Below are 16,177 nucleotides of genomic sequence, written 5' to 3'. Positions count from 1 at the left end.
ATATTTACATTACTATTTTCAACATTAATAGCCTCAACAAGTAACTTTTTCTTAACACCTGGCCATAAAAAATTATATATACGGATTTTTTTTGCAAATAAGACTGCACCATAAATATATATAATGTGTGCTTTTTGAACAAATATCACTAATGTATGCTAATTAGACACTTATGAGGATTGTACTGATTTTTTCCTCCACATATTTTGATGAATTTTATTTTTTTTAGAAACAACATCCTTATTGATTGCTGTGATTTTTTTCAAGGGGGTTTAAAGTTTTACTGAGCTGGAGCTGCAGCAGCTGATGGGAGAAAATAGAGCTGGAAAATAAGTTTTTTTTCTCTCTTCTTACTTTTGAAATCTCACTTTCCAGTCTTCAAATAAGTTTTAATATCACACAAAGTGAGTCAGAGTGAATATAAAAGGCAGTTTTCAAATAATTTTTTCACTATATTATGGACAAAAATTGATTCAAACAAACCTGATCACATGTGAAAATATAACTGCCACATTGGTAAATCATAAATTAATTTTGTTTAACCAAATCTGAGTCTAATTTCCAAGAACAATCTTCAAAAGAACCTGCCGGCCAAGTACTTAGAAATATCTAAAGAAGCAACAGAAAATGTCTTGATCTTGAGAAATTTAATAATTTTAAGAAGAAAGAAAATCGATTACATAAATTTTTCTTTTTTCTTTGGTCGAAATGCAACCGGTATCTGATCTTTTCACGACAGTCTGAACAGCACTGTTCGGATTCTTTTCGAATGAGACCCAGACCACTTGGGTATCCGATACATATCCGAGTCAAATGTGACCTAACGTCGCATTCAGCGACCTTGACGTCATTAATACTCGACAAACGTCACTATTCTGCGTCCTGATGTGTGTAAGCGGAAAGAAAAGCAACAACCATGACGGACGATAATGAAGATTAAGTTGTTAAAGTGCTGCTCCAGTCGGACAACAACTTCATATGTAAGCTATGCTCCACAGTTAGCATCCATGTTTACTTAATAAACACCGAGCACTTCTTCTTTTTATGGCGGTTGGCAGAACACTGAGAACGCTGATGTTATTGCGCCCTCTACTGCCCATGCGGGACACTTTCAGATCGTTTACAGTTCACACTGGAGAACACAGGTCGGATTTTTTTTGGAAGTGTGAACGGCCACGGCAAAGAAATCCGATTTGACAAAAAATCGGAATTGGGTCACTTCAGGCTGCAGTGTGAACGCAGCCTACGTTAATAAAAAGGAGAAAACGTGCGATAGTGGTGAACTTCCCAAGATGGCCGGTCTATTAAAATTGACAACTCATAAAAATAACATCGTAAGAAAGGCAATGGGTAAAGAAATGTCCTAGTCAAAGTCATTTGTTGCTGCAAAACGTGGCAGCAACACATAGAGCCAGGAAATTTTTAAAAAATGCTTTAATCCTGAATAAATTTGAAACCTGCCTTTTGTATTTACTCGGGTCGTATTTGATTGGTATTAAAATGTGTTTGATAAATACTTTTTCTCAGCACTGCATGTGACTTTCTTCATTGTCTTTAATGAGGCCAAACCTGCAGCAAACGTTAAGATTTATTTTTACTAAAAACATGTTCAACATCAGTGATTATTAGGCTTACCTAGAAGTTTGGCACCAACAGCACTCAACTGTCTCTGTGAAATCAGAAACTACAATTTTTAAAAGCAACTTCAAAATGTAAAAGTTTACAGCTGGAGAGAGAGAATAAAGGTGAAATTGTCCAGAAGCTAAAAGATACTTATTTTCACACATCAACAAACTTTACAATGCCACATTTAGTCTTTTCGTCTCTTATATACAGTATTTTACAAATGTAAACACTAAATGAACGCTGTAGTTCAAAGGTCAGCATTTCACAAGAAGGTTGTCGGTTTCAGTTTTGCACCATGCTTCTCCCTGTTTCACATCCAGCGTCTCACAAAATTATCCACATCCAGTCGACGTGTCCACATTCTGTCACATTGCAGCCACAAACCTCACTGTATTTCATTGGGATTTTACACAACGGACCAACACAAAGTCGTGCTCAACTTTCCTATACCGTTAAACCCCTAAATAAAATCCAGTGCAACCTCATTAGTGAATAGAAATGATCTCTATAGACACTAATATAATCAGTCCATTTAATTTACTCCTAGAGTAGATCTAGGTCTTCTATGAAGGCATCAAAGGTTCGTTAGAGAGACAAACAAGAAGAGCGAGGAACTCAGCAGACAGGCTAGAGATAACGATGTAGCACAGATCAAACCAAGATGGAAAAACTCATATTTAATTAATAATCTGAGCCATACCACACATGGCGGTTCTCCTCAACCAGGAGCCTGGAACACGCAGCTATAGATTCACATATTAATAACAACCTAACAATATAAACTATAGCATCTAGAAATGCGTTTAAATATAAAGCTAACTTTAGAAATTAGCTTTATTTCTGAGGTTTTCAATGGTCCGTTTGTAATAATAATGTCATCATCTGAGCGAGGTGTCCGAGAGCAGAGCCCTGTGGGACCCCAAACACCAGGTCCGAGTCACACTCCGCTAGGAATCACAATTATGCAACATTTAATGTCGATCCATCGCAAAAAAATCCCATTAAAATGCTGCAAAATGTGGCTGTAAGGAGACAAAATGTGAGACACAAACAAAGGGTGTGAATACTTTTCCAAATCCCTGTACAACATGAGCATGAGATTCACAACATCATGAGGAAAAACAAGAATACCTTCATCATGTTGTTGATTTCTATGGAGTGCTGTTTGTAAAGTTGCACAGTAAAACAAATTGACAGCAATATTTTTGGTTTATTTAGCCTTCCGTAGAACAAAATGTGGGTGTTCATTTTTTTTCAGTCATATTTCACCATTTAGGTCATATTTTTATAAATGATAGAGATCCAAACTAAATCTTTAATTTTAAAGATAAATATTTAGTTTAATATTTACTTTAAAAACTAAAGACATTTTTAAACTAAAATAATAAAACCAAATATTTAAATTAAATCCTTAGTTTAAAATATTTAAACTAAATATTTTTGAATATTACATATTTTTAAATATTTGAACAAAATTTTTAGATTGAAAACTAAATATTTTATTTTTGAACAAAATATTTAGTTTGCTAATTAAATATTTAGTTAGGAGTTTAATTATTTAGTTTGCTAATTAAATATTTAGTTCCACACTAAATATTTACTTTCAAAACTAAACCTTTAATTTCCAAGCTAAACATTTCAATTTCATATTTTTCCAACTAAATCTATAGCTTGCTAATTAGATATCTAGGTTGCTAAATATTTAGCTTGTGAACTAAACATCGAGGTTGCAGGTTAAATATTTAGTTTGGACCTCTGACATTTATAAATGTATGAACAACATGGTGAAAATATGACGTTGAAATGATTAACATTATATTTGTTTTCTCTCTGTCAGGCTGAATAAACCAAAAATATTTTTAGTTTTTACTCCGTAACTTTACAAACAGCACTCAATAGATTTCCAAGTCTGAGCAGATCTTTCTCCAACGTCTTCCTCAGCTCCTGCTCTTTCTGCTGCGTTTTCAACATGACGCTGCTCAGAGGTCAGAGGTCGTGTGCCACCATCTTAGCCGGTGGGGGTCTGGAGTCGTCCTGCTTCGTAATCACATGGGAGTTTTGACTGCTGCATGGAAACTTTTTCCGCTGCAAGCAAGCGTCTTTCTCTGAGTTCGCGTTGCTTGCTCTGATGGAGGCGTGCGTGTGTGAGGTGTCACTGCGGCGGCTGCGTGTCACCGTGACCCTGAAGGTGTGCGTGTACTGCAGCTCCATCTTGTCTTCCTCTGACACTTTGATGAGGGGACACCAAGCGAAAGCGTGACGGAAACCGGCCCGAAACCTGAAGAAAGGAGACGGAAGTGTTGTTCAAAAGCTCATGTTGTTGGTGTAAAATGGCTAAAATATTTCGAAATTCTACCTTTGGTTCAAACAGCAGTAAATTATTGGATTATACATAGTCGAACTCATTGCCAGCCAGAAAATAGCCAGATACACCTGACAAAGACACAGCAAGAGATGAGTTGTTATATTGTGAAATAATTAACTCACATTAGACAGAAAATCTGCATCTAACCTGCTGAATGTAATGTTGCTTATATATGTCTCTGTTAAACGACCCCAGAATAAAATAGACATGGTAAGGTAGCCAGCAGAGGGCAAAGGTCACCACCACAACCACCATCATCTTCACCACCTGCAGCACGGAAAGTTACAGATGCGGAACAAATGAATGAGACATCAGCTTAAGATCAGATCAAATGAGTCGGAGAATGGGAAGCATGGTGACCTTCCTCTTGGCTGTGATCTGGCTGTGGTAATGCTCGGTCGCCTCTCCGGGGATGTGTCCGCCCCACAGCGAGCGACCCACTAAACTGTAGGTCACCAACATGACCAGCAGGGGGAGCAAGTAGATCAGCAATATCACCGCAAACTGGTAACTGGGCACAAAGACAGAGCTGCGTTACATTTACTCAGTTACATTTACCTGAAAATGTACTAGCAGGAATATTTTTACAACACTGTACGTTTTACTCTTACTTGAGTAAAATTTCTACCCAATGAATGAGGAACAAACATGTTTCAACCAAAAATTCACCGGACACACACCTGCAGTTTTTGTTAAAGTTTTATACGTTTGTTTATTGAAAGAAACTAATTTGGGGGGGGAAATTACCTGATTTTGTTATTTTTTGTTAGTTACATGAATTATTGTCATTTTGGTCCTTAAAATACTAAACATTTCACTTAACTTCAGATTTTGCTCTGTTTGATGATGCAATTTTTAAATATTAAATTATTGATAATTTGTTCCAATTACTTAGTACTTGAGTAGACTTTTTACCAAATACTCTTTTTTTCTTGGGGTAATTTCTTGGATGGCTATTGTTTACTTTTACTTTTAGTGCTACTCTTAATTGAGTTTTCTGGATTTTCTACTCACTGAATGAAAAACAAACATGTTTTAATCAAAAAAATAATTATCAGAAAAAGACACACACCTGCTTTTTATTGAAAGAAACTGATTTGGAAAAAATTTTGTTTACTTAATTTTGTTATTTTTTGCTACTTATATGAATTATTGACATTTTGGTTCTTTAAAATGCCAAAATTTCCTCTTAACCTCATAATTTGGTCTGTCTGAAGATTTAATTTTTTTATATTAACTGAATAAATTTTCAGTTACTCGGTACTTGAGAAGACTTTTTACCAAATACTTTTTAGTCTTATTTTGTGGATGTTACTTTTTACTTTTACCTGAGTAAAAACATGTTGAGTAGCACTACTCAAATAAGAGCAGAGGCAATTGACATGTACACAAAAAAAGAAACCAAACCCTCTGACACCCTGTAAATCCTGTGTATAAATACACAAAACACACATAGAAATCTGACTCATTCTCCCTATGTGTGTCACTTTGTCTCCCTCTTTTACCTTAGCTGGTGGGTTCCTCCGTAATCATCCGGCCAGTCTACCATGCACACCGTCCTGGGGTAGTAAAATGTCGTTACGCTGTAGTAGCACTGAGGGAAAGCCAGCGAGAAGGCGACAATCCAAATCAGGGCAATCACCACCTTTGTGGAGGTGGAGGAGAGGCGAGGCTTCAGCGGGTGGATGATCGCCATGTACCTTGAAAAGAACCAGAGGAAATAATTATTTTAAAGTAAGAAACAGGATTCCCTAAAGACTATATTCTACATTATTTATCCCCAAGAGGCACGTAAAAAGGAAGAGAAAATAACACTGGTACATACATTAACATAACCACTTTAAAACTGCTTCAAAAAGCTTTAAAAAAACAAGGCAATGGAAAAAAAAAACCTAGAATTCTTAAAATTGACATGAGGAAGAACAACACAGACCAACACAGATAAACAAACTAGACTGGTTAGAGTTAAAAGTTGTGACATTTAATCATCTGAAAATGGAAAGTAGTGACACAAATGCAAAATATGGCGTTTAAATTAACAGGCCAGGTAATGGCATGGTGACCCTAGGTGAAAAAATCTGTTGACAGGACAATTATTAGTCCTGTCAACAGATTTTTATCTTACTTACTGCTGCGTTTTGGTCCAACACTGAAAATCACAACAAAATACATTGAACTTTGTGTTTGTGATGTATGAAAATGTATAAAGATGGATAAAGGGCATAAACACATTAGTAAGGAACAACTTTCAAGCTTTTTGTGCTAAGTTTATATAGAATGAGAAATGGGCTATAACACCACAAAATTAAATTTAAAAAAGAATGTGCTACACTGGATGGCGTTAACATCTGTATTAGTGGCAGGAAATGAAAAGCAGGTTTGTTTTGTTAGCACCCTGCAGAAAGCGAACAAATGAAAGCTGATTGCCTGCCTCTGGGTATGTCCTAACCAGCTGGCATTGAAGCAATAACACAACATAATGCAATCTACAGACAAAATGGTCACACACAGTTATTTTCAACGGCAGTATAGACTGCTAGTCCCTGACAACGTTTAGCCGGGTGGAACATGTGCCAACCGTCCAAGGCCCAGAGCCAGAAGAACATCTCTGTTCCGGAGTAAAAATACAGTGAAATCCGTATATACGCCAGAATTTCACCGTACAAACACAGTAAAATCCGTATTTATACGTAAAACACGGTACAATGCATACTTATACTGTCAAATAATGTGGCTAATAAGCACAGCTGCCGCTGTTAGAGAAATTAGAGGCGTTTTGTTTTACAGTGTATATTGCGGAGCGAAAGTTTCTTCAATCTCACAATAAATCTCACATTTATTTTGCTAAATATTTTCTGTCCAGTTTTTACTGAACAAACAAGCAGATAAAGGCAACGGCTGTTCGTATCCTAGCAACCGAAGGCAAGGTAGTGACGAAAGACAAAAACTAGATCCTGTTAAGCATTCTTCAAAATAAAAGACTTCCTCTCTCCAAAATAAATCATGTTTAAATATGTTTCACTTCACTTCGACTTTTTGTAATTATGTACAATCATGTTAAATTCAGCAAATAATAATAATAATAATCATGTCAATTATGCTTAACATGTAATTGTAAATAAGTCACTGATGATGCAAATTATACTTAGTATATAAGTGTAAAGAGGTCAGAATAATGTATATTGTGAAAATGTAGAAGAATACTAGACATTTTCAGCAAAACACATTACTCAGTGGCGTCATCGTCATGGTCTAATCATTAGGCTAAGCCTGTGAATCACACATCTGAACCATTCATGGTGAGTGTTTCATGACTAATGAAGTGAGATATTGCATAATTTGATTTGCATAAAGGCGACATGTTTTTAATATCCTTCTTCAAGGCATTCAGCAGCTCTGATTGTGTGTTTTTGTGTGCTTTGCTTGCTTTTCATAATTTTTGGCTTCTTTTCTTTTACATTCTGCTTGGATGTCACTCTTTAATCTGGCTTAATAATAACTCAATTTGAGGAGTCTTATTATATAAAAAAATGTGAGAATAATGGGATTTTCTCCCTGGAGACAGTGGACTGCCACTGTGATTAAAGAATAATTCAAAACTACATATAATACATTTTAAAGTATGCGTGAAGTGTCTTAATAAAAACATTTCATTCCAAGCACATCTTAAAATACTTTGCACTATTGTTTTAGATAAATTAAACGTATTCCAATAAAGGACCGGCTTCATGCTTAAATCTACGGAGGCCGAGACAGCAGAGCATGAAATTATTGTGATGAGATTTGGTCGAGATCAAAAGTGATCATTTCTGTTTTATCTTCAGATAACCAAAAATCTAATTGTGTATTCAGATCAAGACGACTAGAAGACTAAGGAGTGAAAATCAGCCATTTTCGTGTTGTGCTGGAGCATCTTCACTCATTATCCCTGAGTGAATGACCTGTAACAGTGAATGACAGTCGTTTGGTTTGCTGGTTGCTTCTTGGTGTAACATTTTCAGCTTCAACAAGTTGCTCTTCACTCTTGAGAATAAACTTTTCTAGCTCATTTGACTTTGCAATGCTTTCTAGGTATAAAGAGAATATTGTTATTGTTTTTTCTCAGGTTGAATATCCAGATATGTTCATCCAGAATCTTGAAACTTTGTTCATACTTCACTGAGATTATGAGAAAACCCATCTTCATTGTCTTGAAACGTTGTTATAAAAATACCTTTTCATTCATGTCCTTTTGGTCTTTTCCAAAACAACAGAGTACTACAGTAAAACCAATAAACACCCAGGGTTTAGCACTTGGTTTACAACGTTTCAGCTTAAAATGTGCCGACCATGGAACGTGACAGTTCCTATTATAGACACTTTGAGTCTTCCCCTTGTTTTTCTGTAAGAAACACTTTCAATTGATCTACAGTAAATCATCCAGTCTTTTTTTCCATCTCACATATGCTCTGAACCATTAAAAAAGCACTCTGTTTTTCTCTCCTTGACAAAATATTCTACTTCTCCTAAATACAGAGTGTCTACAATACGAGGAGTCCAAACCTTTACATTATAAAAAACGTTATTTCTCTAACCTATATGCTGCTTTTTCTGAAGGGATTGGAGTTTTAATCAAACATTGTGACCCAGGCTGTTGAGTTAATTCAGTTAAATTGTATTATGCAAGCATATATAGCTAAAAAAAAAAAAAGTAATGGAAAGACATTTCACCTGAAACGCCGCCAGAACGGCTGAAAATTATCATTTGTATCATTAGATTGGTTCAGTCATATAGGTATGTTGAAATTATGTTTTATTCAGAGCCAGTTTGGTACTACTTGCAACACACTTGCAGTCAAATTTGTTTATAATGGCAATTATCAAAGAGTTATCAATGGGAAGCCCAGCCAATTGCACTGAGTCACTAACTTTGCACCAATCCCTCCTCCTTCAGTAAGTATATGGCGACAGTGGAAAGAAATAACTCTATTTTACCAGGAAGAATAAACTTGCAATAATGGACTTTATTAAAAATTTATATGATTCATGTTTAATTCAGAAAACGATTTTTTTTTTTTTTCTGATTGCTTGATTCAATGTTTGTTATGTGTTTGAACACATATTATTAATATGCAGTTTGTTTACCGGTTTCATTCACTGTTAAGTCAAAAGTAAATTATTAAAAGAATAACTTAAGATACTAAAAGTTAAAATGAGCTTATTGTTATTTGTGATGTTTAGTGTTTCTTCTTGTCTCTTTGTAGGTTATCAACCTACTAATGTTGCCCTGCTGGTGAGACTCATCCCAAAAGAAAACAGATGAATAAGAAAATGTTGCTGAGTTGAGTTGAATTGGTCCTGTGTGTTTCTGGAGGAAGTAAGTCTTTTCAAATCTGGCCAGAAGTGAATGTGGCTTAAGAGAGTAAAAATCTTGACACACAGGTTTATCAAAACTGGAAAAAACAGATTAGAAAAACGCTGCCTGGTCTGATGATTCTCAATTTCAGCTGCAGCATTCAGATGGTGGGATCAGAACGGGCCAGAAAATAAAAACCAATCATAGATCCATCCTGTCGTATGTCGGTAATTCAATCTGTAGGAAGTGGTGTAGTATTGTGTGGTATATTTTTTCATGGTCATTGTTATTATCCCTTAGAGCAACACCACAGCCGAGTATTGTTGCTAACCATCTCCGTCTCCTTACGACCACAGCGTACCCATCGTCTGATGATTGCTTCCACCAGTTCACTTAAGCGGGTTTCCTGATCATAACAAAGAGTTCCCCGTATTAAGAAATCCACAACCTGTAAATACAATCAAACACCTTTGGGATGTGGTGGAACTGGATGTCCAGCTGACAAATCTGTAGCAACTCTGTGATACCATTAAGTCAATATGGACCAGAACCTCTGAGGAATGTAAGAGGCACCTTGTTAAATGTCTGCCACAATCAACAAAGGCAGTTCTGACATTAAAAAGAACCAAGAAAGTGGTTGAGGATTGCACGTTGACCATTAATTTTGTTTTCCGCATTCAGTTGTTTGTCAGTGCCATCTATAAATTGCCCCAGGGTAAAAGTGCACCATCATTTTCCCTGGGATGCCCCATCCATAGTGCACCCTACCTATTTAATTGCCTGCTGGAGACAGACAGAGGCCTGCAGCACTAGAACATTCATTTTAACTTTAAGCCATTTTTTGGAGAGAAAACCTAACTCAGTATTGAGTCAAATGTATAGAATAATGCTTGTTGGGTTAAATCAAATTAGAGCTGGATTTGTTCATATTTGACCCAGGGTTGTTTTCTCCAAAATAACAAAAATAATGTTGACTTTAACTCTGCAATTTAAAGAGTGGCAGATGAATGTAAGGTCACTTTTGGCTGCATAAGTATAGCATAGAAATTACTTCTGAATCAAGGCATCTATGTTTGTTGTATTTATGTTCTTTCTTTTCAAACTCCCAGATAGGGCTGGACAATATGGCTGAAAAACGTACCACAATGTAAGCATTTCATATCCGTTAATATCAATAATAATTGATTAGCTTTTTGTTTTAAATATCTGAAATACTGCCAAACTGGTGACGTGACCGTTCCTCTTTTATCCACAGTTTTCACTCTACACTTTTGTGTTTTTACTTTTAAGCAGTTATGAGCCACCTGTGGCAAAACTTTAAACTGCTTTTTATTTGTGCCAGTTACCCAACAAGTTGTTGCTAGGTAACCAAAGAGTGAGTGAGTTGCTAGGTAACAGAAGAGTGAGAGAGTTGGTTGACTCCACCAACCTAGCTCAGCTGGACGCGGGAGTTTGAGTGGCTAGAGTCTTTCCTCTGCCTACATCTCCCAGAATGCTGTGCAGTTCTGGATCAGAGTTTAATAAATATCCCATATATTGACTATTAAATATTGTAGCAGATGTATTATTAATTTATATTAACCGCGTGTCTATCACCATATATATTGTTATTGATTTACCGATCGGTCTTTAGTGAAGTGCCTTCAGACAAATTGTGGTGTGAATTAGTTCTGGGAAAACAAACAGAATTAAATAGAAATATCAACCTTTTCTCTGCAGTGAATTTAAAATTGTAACTTGGAACGCATAGAAGATACAGAGAGCACAGACTCACCATCAGCAGACTGACCATCCATGCTTCAGTAAGCATTAATAACATCTGTGTTGCAGCTGTGTGTTGACCCACATCTCCTCCATGCTGCAGCTTAGTTTGTGTGGCTGCTGCTTAACATAATTTCAAGCGATTCTGCTCATAGAGTGTAACTAAATGATTTTCACAAAGAGGTGCTATGTGATCTAAGAAGAAAATGTGCAAACTGAGACCTCTGGAAAATGAAAAGGCTTCTTCTTCATAAATCTAATATGTTTTAGTTGCTTTGAATGCCAACATTTAAAAAACAAAACTTTGATTTTAAGTGAAATTCTGCATTATGAGCAAAACAAATGAGAAAAGAAGCAGAAGAACGTAGCTAGTTTTTAGTTGGGTTGTCCAATTCTGCACTTCTGAGTAAAATTGTTTGCCATTATTACCACAGAAAAAGCCAAATCTTACCATGTATTTTTGACTAGTTTCTAGTAAGACAAAACTAACTCACAGGTAACTTTTCAGCAAGATGTAGAGGCTTGTTTTAAGTAAACAATTCCTTAACTTTGATGAAAAAGCACTAGTTCCATTGACAGATTATGTCACTTATATCAAGATTTATAGATCTAATTACTTATAAATTAGGCCCCCACAATATGAAATCCTTCTATTTTTGGTTTTGGTTTATTCCCCTTTAATTGAGGATCCTAACAACCAAGCATACTGTAAAGTACATGGAAAAAGTTTTTAGTCGGTTGATATCACTGTAAAAACACAAAATCTTACCAAGTATTTTTTAGTGAAAATATCTTAGTACACTTGAAATAAGACAAAACTAACTGGCAAGAAGATATAGGAGCTTTTTTAAAGTAAATAATTCCTTATTTGTTCCACTGGCAGATTATTTCACTTATAACAAGACAATTTTCCCATATTATACGTAAATTAATCTGCCAATGTAGCTAGTGCTTTTTCATCAATACAAAGGAATTATTAACTTAAAATAAGATCTTATTTCTTGCTGTAAGTTAGTTTTGTCGTATTTCAAGTGTACCTAATTACCCGAGACAAAAATACTTAAGACTTTGTGATTTTTTTTTTGAGACACTGAATTTTGTTTTGAAATGTTCGCACTAGAAACTAGACCAAAAATACTTAGATTTTGTGTTTTTGCAGTGTCTACTAAACAAAGCAGCTGCCACATTATCAAAAAGAGACCAAGTGCTTTTATTATGGCACATCAACTTTACTACGACAAGCATGACTGAGCTGATAGTTTACAGTAAAAACATGATCTCACCTGTCCACTGAGATGGCAGCCATTGAGTATATTGATGAAAACATGGCCATGATGGGGAAGAAGTTCTGAAATCTGCAGTAACCCAGGCCGAAGTACCAGTCGTTGTGAAGCGCATAGACGAAGTTGAAGAGGGTGTTAAACGTTGCCATGGAGGCATCCGAAAAGGCCAGGTTGACGATGAAGTAGTTGGTTACGGTCCTCATGCGTCTGTGAGCGAGGATGATCCAGATCACAGTGACGTTCCCGGTGATGGACACCAGGATGATGAGGGAGTAGGCGATGGCCCACAGAGCCACCTGAGAGGAAGAGGAGGAGGAGGAAGACAATCAGGAGAGGGGAGGAGGACACTGGGAAACGAAGAGTTGAACCACTATCAGTTACAATCTGCCTCTTTCAGACAGATCCTGATAAATTAGAATATCACCAGAAAGTGTGTTTATTTCAGTAAATTGACTTAAAATGGTCAACTTGTGTATTTAACACACACGAAATTATATGAAGTGATTGTTTCTGTTACTTTTAATTCTGAATTTATTCAGAATTTTGGAATAACTAAATAAATTCAGTTATTCCAAAAATTAAAATATTATCCTGTCATGATGTGTTAAATGGTTGATGTTGGACCCAAATGCAGAGACGGAGGTGGAGACTGAATATGGTGATTTAATAAGAAAAGGCAAAATACAAAAACGTACAAAGAAACCACAACCAGGGAAAAAGATAAATAATAGATGCAATGAACAACCAGGCAAGGGAGCACGAGGAGGAACGAGGAAGTGACGGGATTAGACAAAAGGATCCGGCAAGGGGCGGCTGAAAATGAGAAGCTTAAATACTGGGAGGTTGAATGTGGAGCCAAAGGACAGAAGCTGATGAGCTACTGGGCTGCAGGTGTGAGTGAAGGGAGCAGGAGGCGCGCAGAACGAGTAAATAAATAGAATGATTAAACCAGAGTAACAAGGAATAACTGGAAACCAGAAATGAACTTAGTAACCTAGAGCTAACCGAGGAAGAACTAAAGTGGAAATGAAAGCTAAGGAACACAAAAAATGACAAAACCAGGCTCAACCAACCCAAGATCCTAAAATATACATCTTATCAAATAATGAATGATTATGATCCATTGTTGTTTGGGCATTTTAGTTAAGTTATTTTCTGTTTTGGTCGTTATTATTTTTCTTTTATCTTCCCATTTTAGCTAATTCCTTGTGTTAGTTCACTTTTTCTTATTGCTTGATATTTTTTTGATTTGTTCTGTCAGATTTATTTTTATTTTTATTTCTGTACAGATTTTCTGTCCCACCCTTCCATCTTCTTTTTGTCTGTTTTTACACTCAGCCTTTCATTTGCTTCCTTTCCCAGCTGCATTCATTTACCTGCACTGTAAAAACAGGTTTCCTATTTATGGTAAAATACCGGCAACTGTGGTTGCCAGAACTTTACCATATACATATCGTAAAATCCGTATTTATAGCCATATTTATAAGGATTTTACTATATAAATACAATAAAATTCTGCCAGTATTTTTCTTTAGATCACATTCTTTCTTTATAGTGTGTAATTAGAATTAACTTTTTGTCATTATTAGCCTTTTGTGTCTGTTTATTAACTTCCCCGGTCTCATTATTCTCCTCTGGCTCCTTCCGTTGCAGTTTCATGCGTCACCATTTGCAACCATCCAGGTATCTTTAAGTTTGCCTCTCTCCATCAAAAATGTTTTGCACGTCAATTCCAAGTTCCCGTCTGCATTTGGACCGGCTACAAAAACCGCACAGCACCACACTGACGTCACAAGCCAGCTGATCAACTGGTTCCAAGCCCATTAGTGGAAAGTTGAGAGAAAGGACAACATAACATCGAAAAAGAAGCAGGACGTTTGCTACATCATTAGCTGCCTATTCCAGACAATTTTTATTAAAAAAATTTTTTTATTAGTCTCAGCTATCATTCATATTTTCTGAGGAACTAATTTGAGTCATCAACATATCATTCTTTCTTTACTTTTTGAACGGAAACATTGAAGTAATTTAACTTTTTGATTAATCGCTCATTCATTCATTCATTCATTCATTCATTCATTCATTCATTGCGTCCTTTCTCACCTGCCAGTCGGGCTGCTGGAACTGGTTCCCGGTGGTCTCGTTTCCGTCGTCCAGCCAGTCAGAGGTGGCTGACAGCGGCATTAAAGTGGCCTCCGGGTCTCGCTGGAAGTGTTTAATAAGACTCTCGGCATCCATTCTCGCTCCCTTTGTCACCTGGTGGCAGAAACTTTATGGATAACCGCGAATCTGCTGTGCGTAATGAGGAGCAATGGGTGGCGGACAGCCCCGTCCTCATGAAGGAGCTCTCATTAGGAAATGAACGGCTTCAGGAATCCGTACAGATTCACGTTGCAATTTATCTTTCCGCATGTTAAGATTTCAAACTCTAAAATAATATGGAGAAATGGTTTGTGTTCGTCCATCACATCCCTGTCTTTATTTAAATTAAAATAATAAATTAGGATAATAAACATGCCACAATTTATATGTGAAGTTAATAGTCCAATTGTATTTTTAAATGGTTTCCCGGTGTTATTTATTTATTATTACAAACTGTCCCTCTTTGTTTGATCTAAAACACATAAAAATACAATAAAGCAGACTCTTCCAGTTTGTACAGAAAAAGGATGTCTGCAGCAATAACTCAGACACACACAAAAATCATTATCTGTCTTACCTCTCCGTAGCCCCGATTATATCGTGAGAACTAACCCCAGATGTTCCGCTCCTTAGCTGATAATGGTCAGAAACGAAACGCCAGGTGCGTAATGGCCACTCAGGTTTGACCAAGACTCCATTCATGCATTTCTTCCCGCTCTCACACAGACACGCTGGCGCTGCGTCTCTCGCTTTCCCTCTGCTGGAATGTGTTACAAGCTTTGACGCGCTCCTCCACGGCGAGACGCGCGGACATTGCGACGCAGAGCCGCGCGCGCTGAGCCTTAATCCACCCGGACAGCGCAAGAACCACGGGGAGGAAGTGTCATCAGCCGGTTCCCAAAGTGTGAACGTGGGAATGAAATAGCATTTCAGATGTTTACATTGGCACAAGAGCTGTAAGGAGAAAAGGTTTGGGGACATTTTAGCTCCATTGATTGTGTCTAGCTTTTGGCTAATGGCAGTAATTAAAATTTGGGTTATATATTTAATAATAATAATATTTAAGTCAGCGGAAGAAGATTAGTCACTCAGCATACAAAGAGCGTGATAAGACTCTTTTTAGGGTTTGAAGCAAACCTTAGTGTAATCTGCATGCAGTGATGTCTTCTAACAAAGGCGATATGGCTCACAGCCCAGGGCGGCATGACATGAAGAGTGTCATAAAGTAAAGTATGGAAGTAAATAGGTGCCAGGGTTTTAATTAAAAATGACCCTGAAATTTTCATGTTGCATATATGTGCTTACTTTTTCAGTGTTAAAAAATATTCAGAAATCTTGCCCTTTTTTTTTTTTTTTACAGAATTTTACAGAATTTTTAGACTCCGAATTTCAGACAGCAAAATTATGGAAGAGGATTAGGGCCACTGAAAACAAACAAACAAACTAACTAAAAAGAATTAAAGTCAGAATTCTGACTTTTTTCTCAGAAGTTTGACTTTAATCTCAGATTTCTGAGAATAAAGTCAGAATTCTTTTTCTTTTTTTCAGTGGCCCTAATTGCCTTCCGTATAAAACTGACCCAGTTGAATTTGAGGAGACTGAAAATATTGCGTTTGAATTTTGAAAAGTTGATTTAAAAAAAAAAAGTAATTATTTTTAACACTG

At 36.5% G+C, this 16,177-nt stretch overlaps 1 protein-coding gene across 1 annotated transcript; it reads right to left on the bottom strand.

Annotated features, from left to right (window-relative positions):
* Positions 1-3,458: 3,458 nt before the first annotated feature.
* On the bottom strand, positions 3,459-15,346 carry tacr2 (tachykinin receptor 2). Its single transcript, XM_005804232.2, has 8 exons — positions 15,090-15,346; positions 14,474-14,626; positions 12,371-12,666; positions 5,497-5,691; positions 4,352-4,502; positions 4,139-4,258; positions 3,983-4,059; positions 3,459-3,904 (listed from the first exon to the last, which is right to left on the bottom strand). Exons 2-8 carry the CDS (start codon positions 14,606-14,608, stop codon positions 3,613-3,615), a joined length of 1,266 nt encoding a protein of 421 aa, XP_005804289.1. The 5' UTR covers positions 14,609-14,626; positions 15,090-15,346; the 3' UTR covers positions 3,459-3,612.
* Between the last annotated feature and the right edge of the window lie 831 nt (positions 15,347-16,177).

The sequence above is a fragment of the Xiphophorus maculatus genome, chromosome 4, assembly GCF_002775205.1.
Source record: "Xiphophorus maculatus strain JP 163 A chromosome 4, X_maculatus-5.0-male, whole genome shotgun sequence".
In the NCBI taxonomy this organism is placed as follows: domain Eukaryota; kingdom Metazoa; phylum Chordata; class Actinopteri; order Cyprinodontiformes; family Poeciliidae; genus Xiphophorus; species Xiphophorus maculatus.
This window is presented reverse-complemented; position numbering and strand designations above follow the sequence as displayed.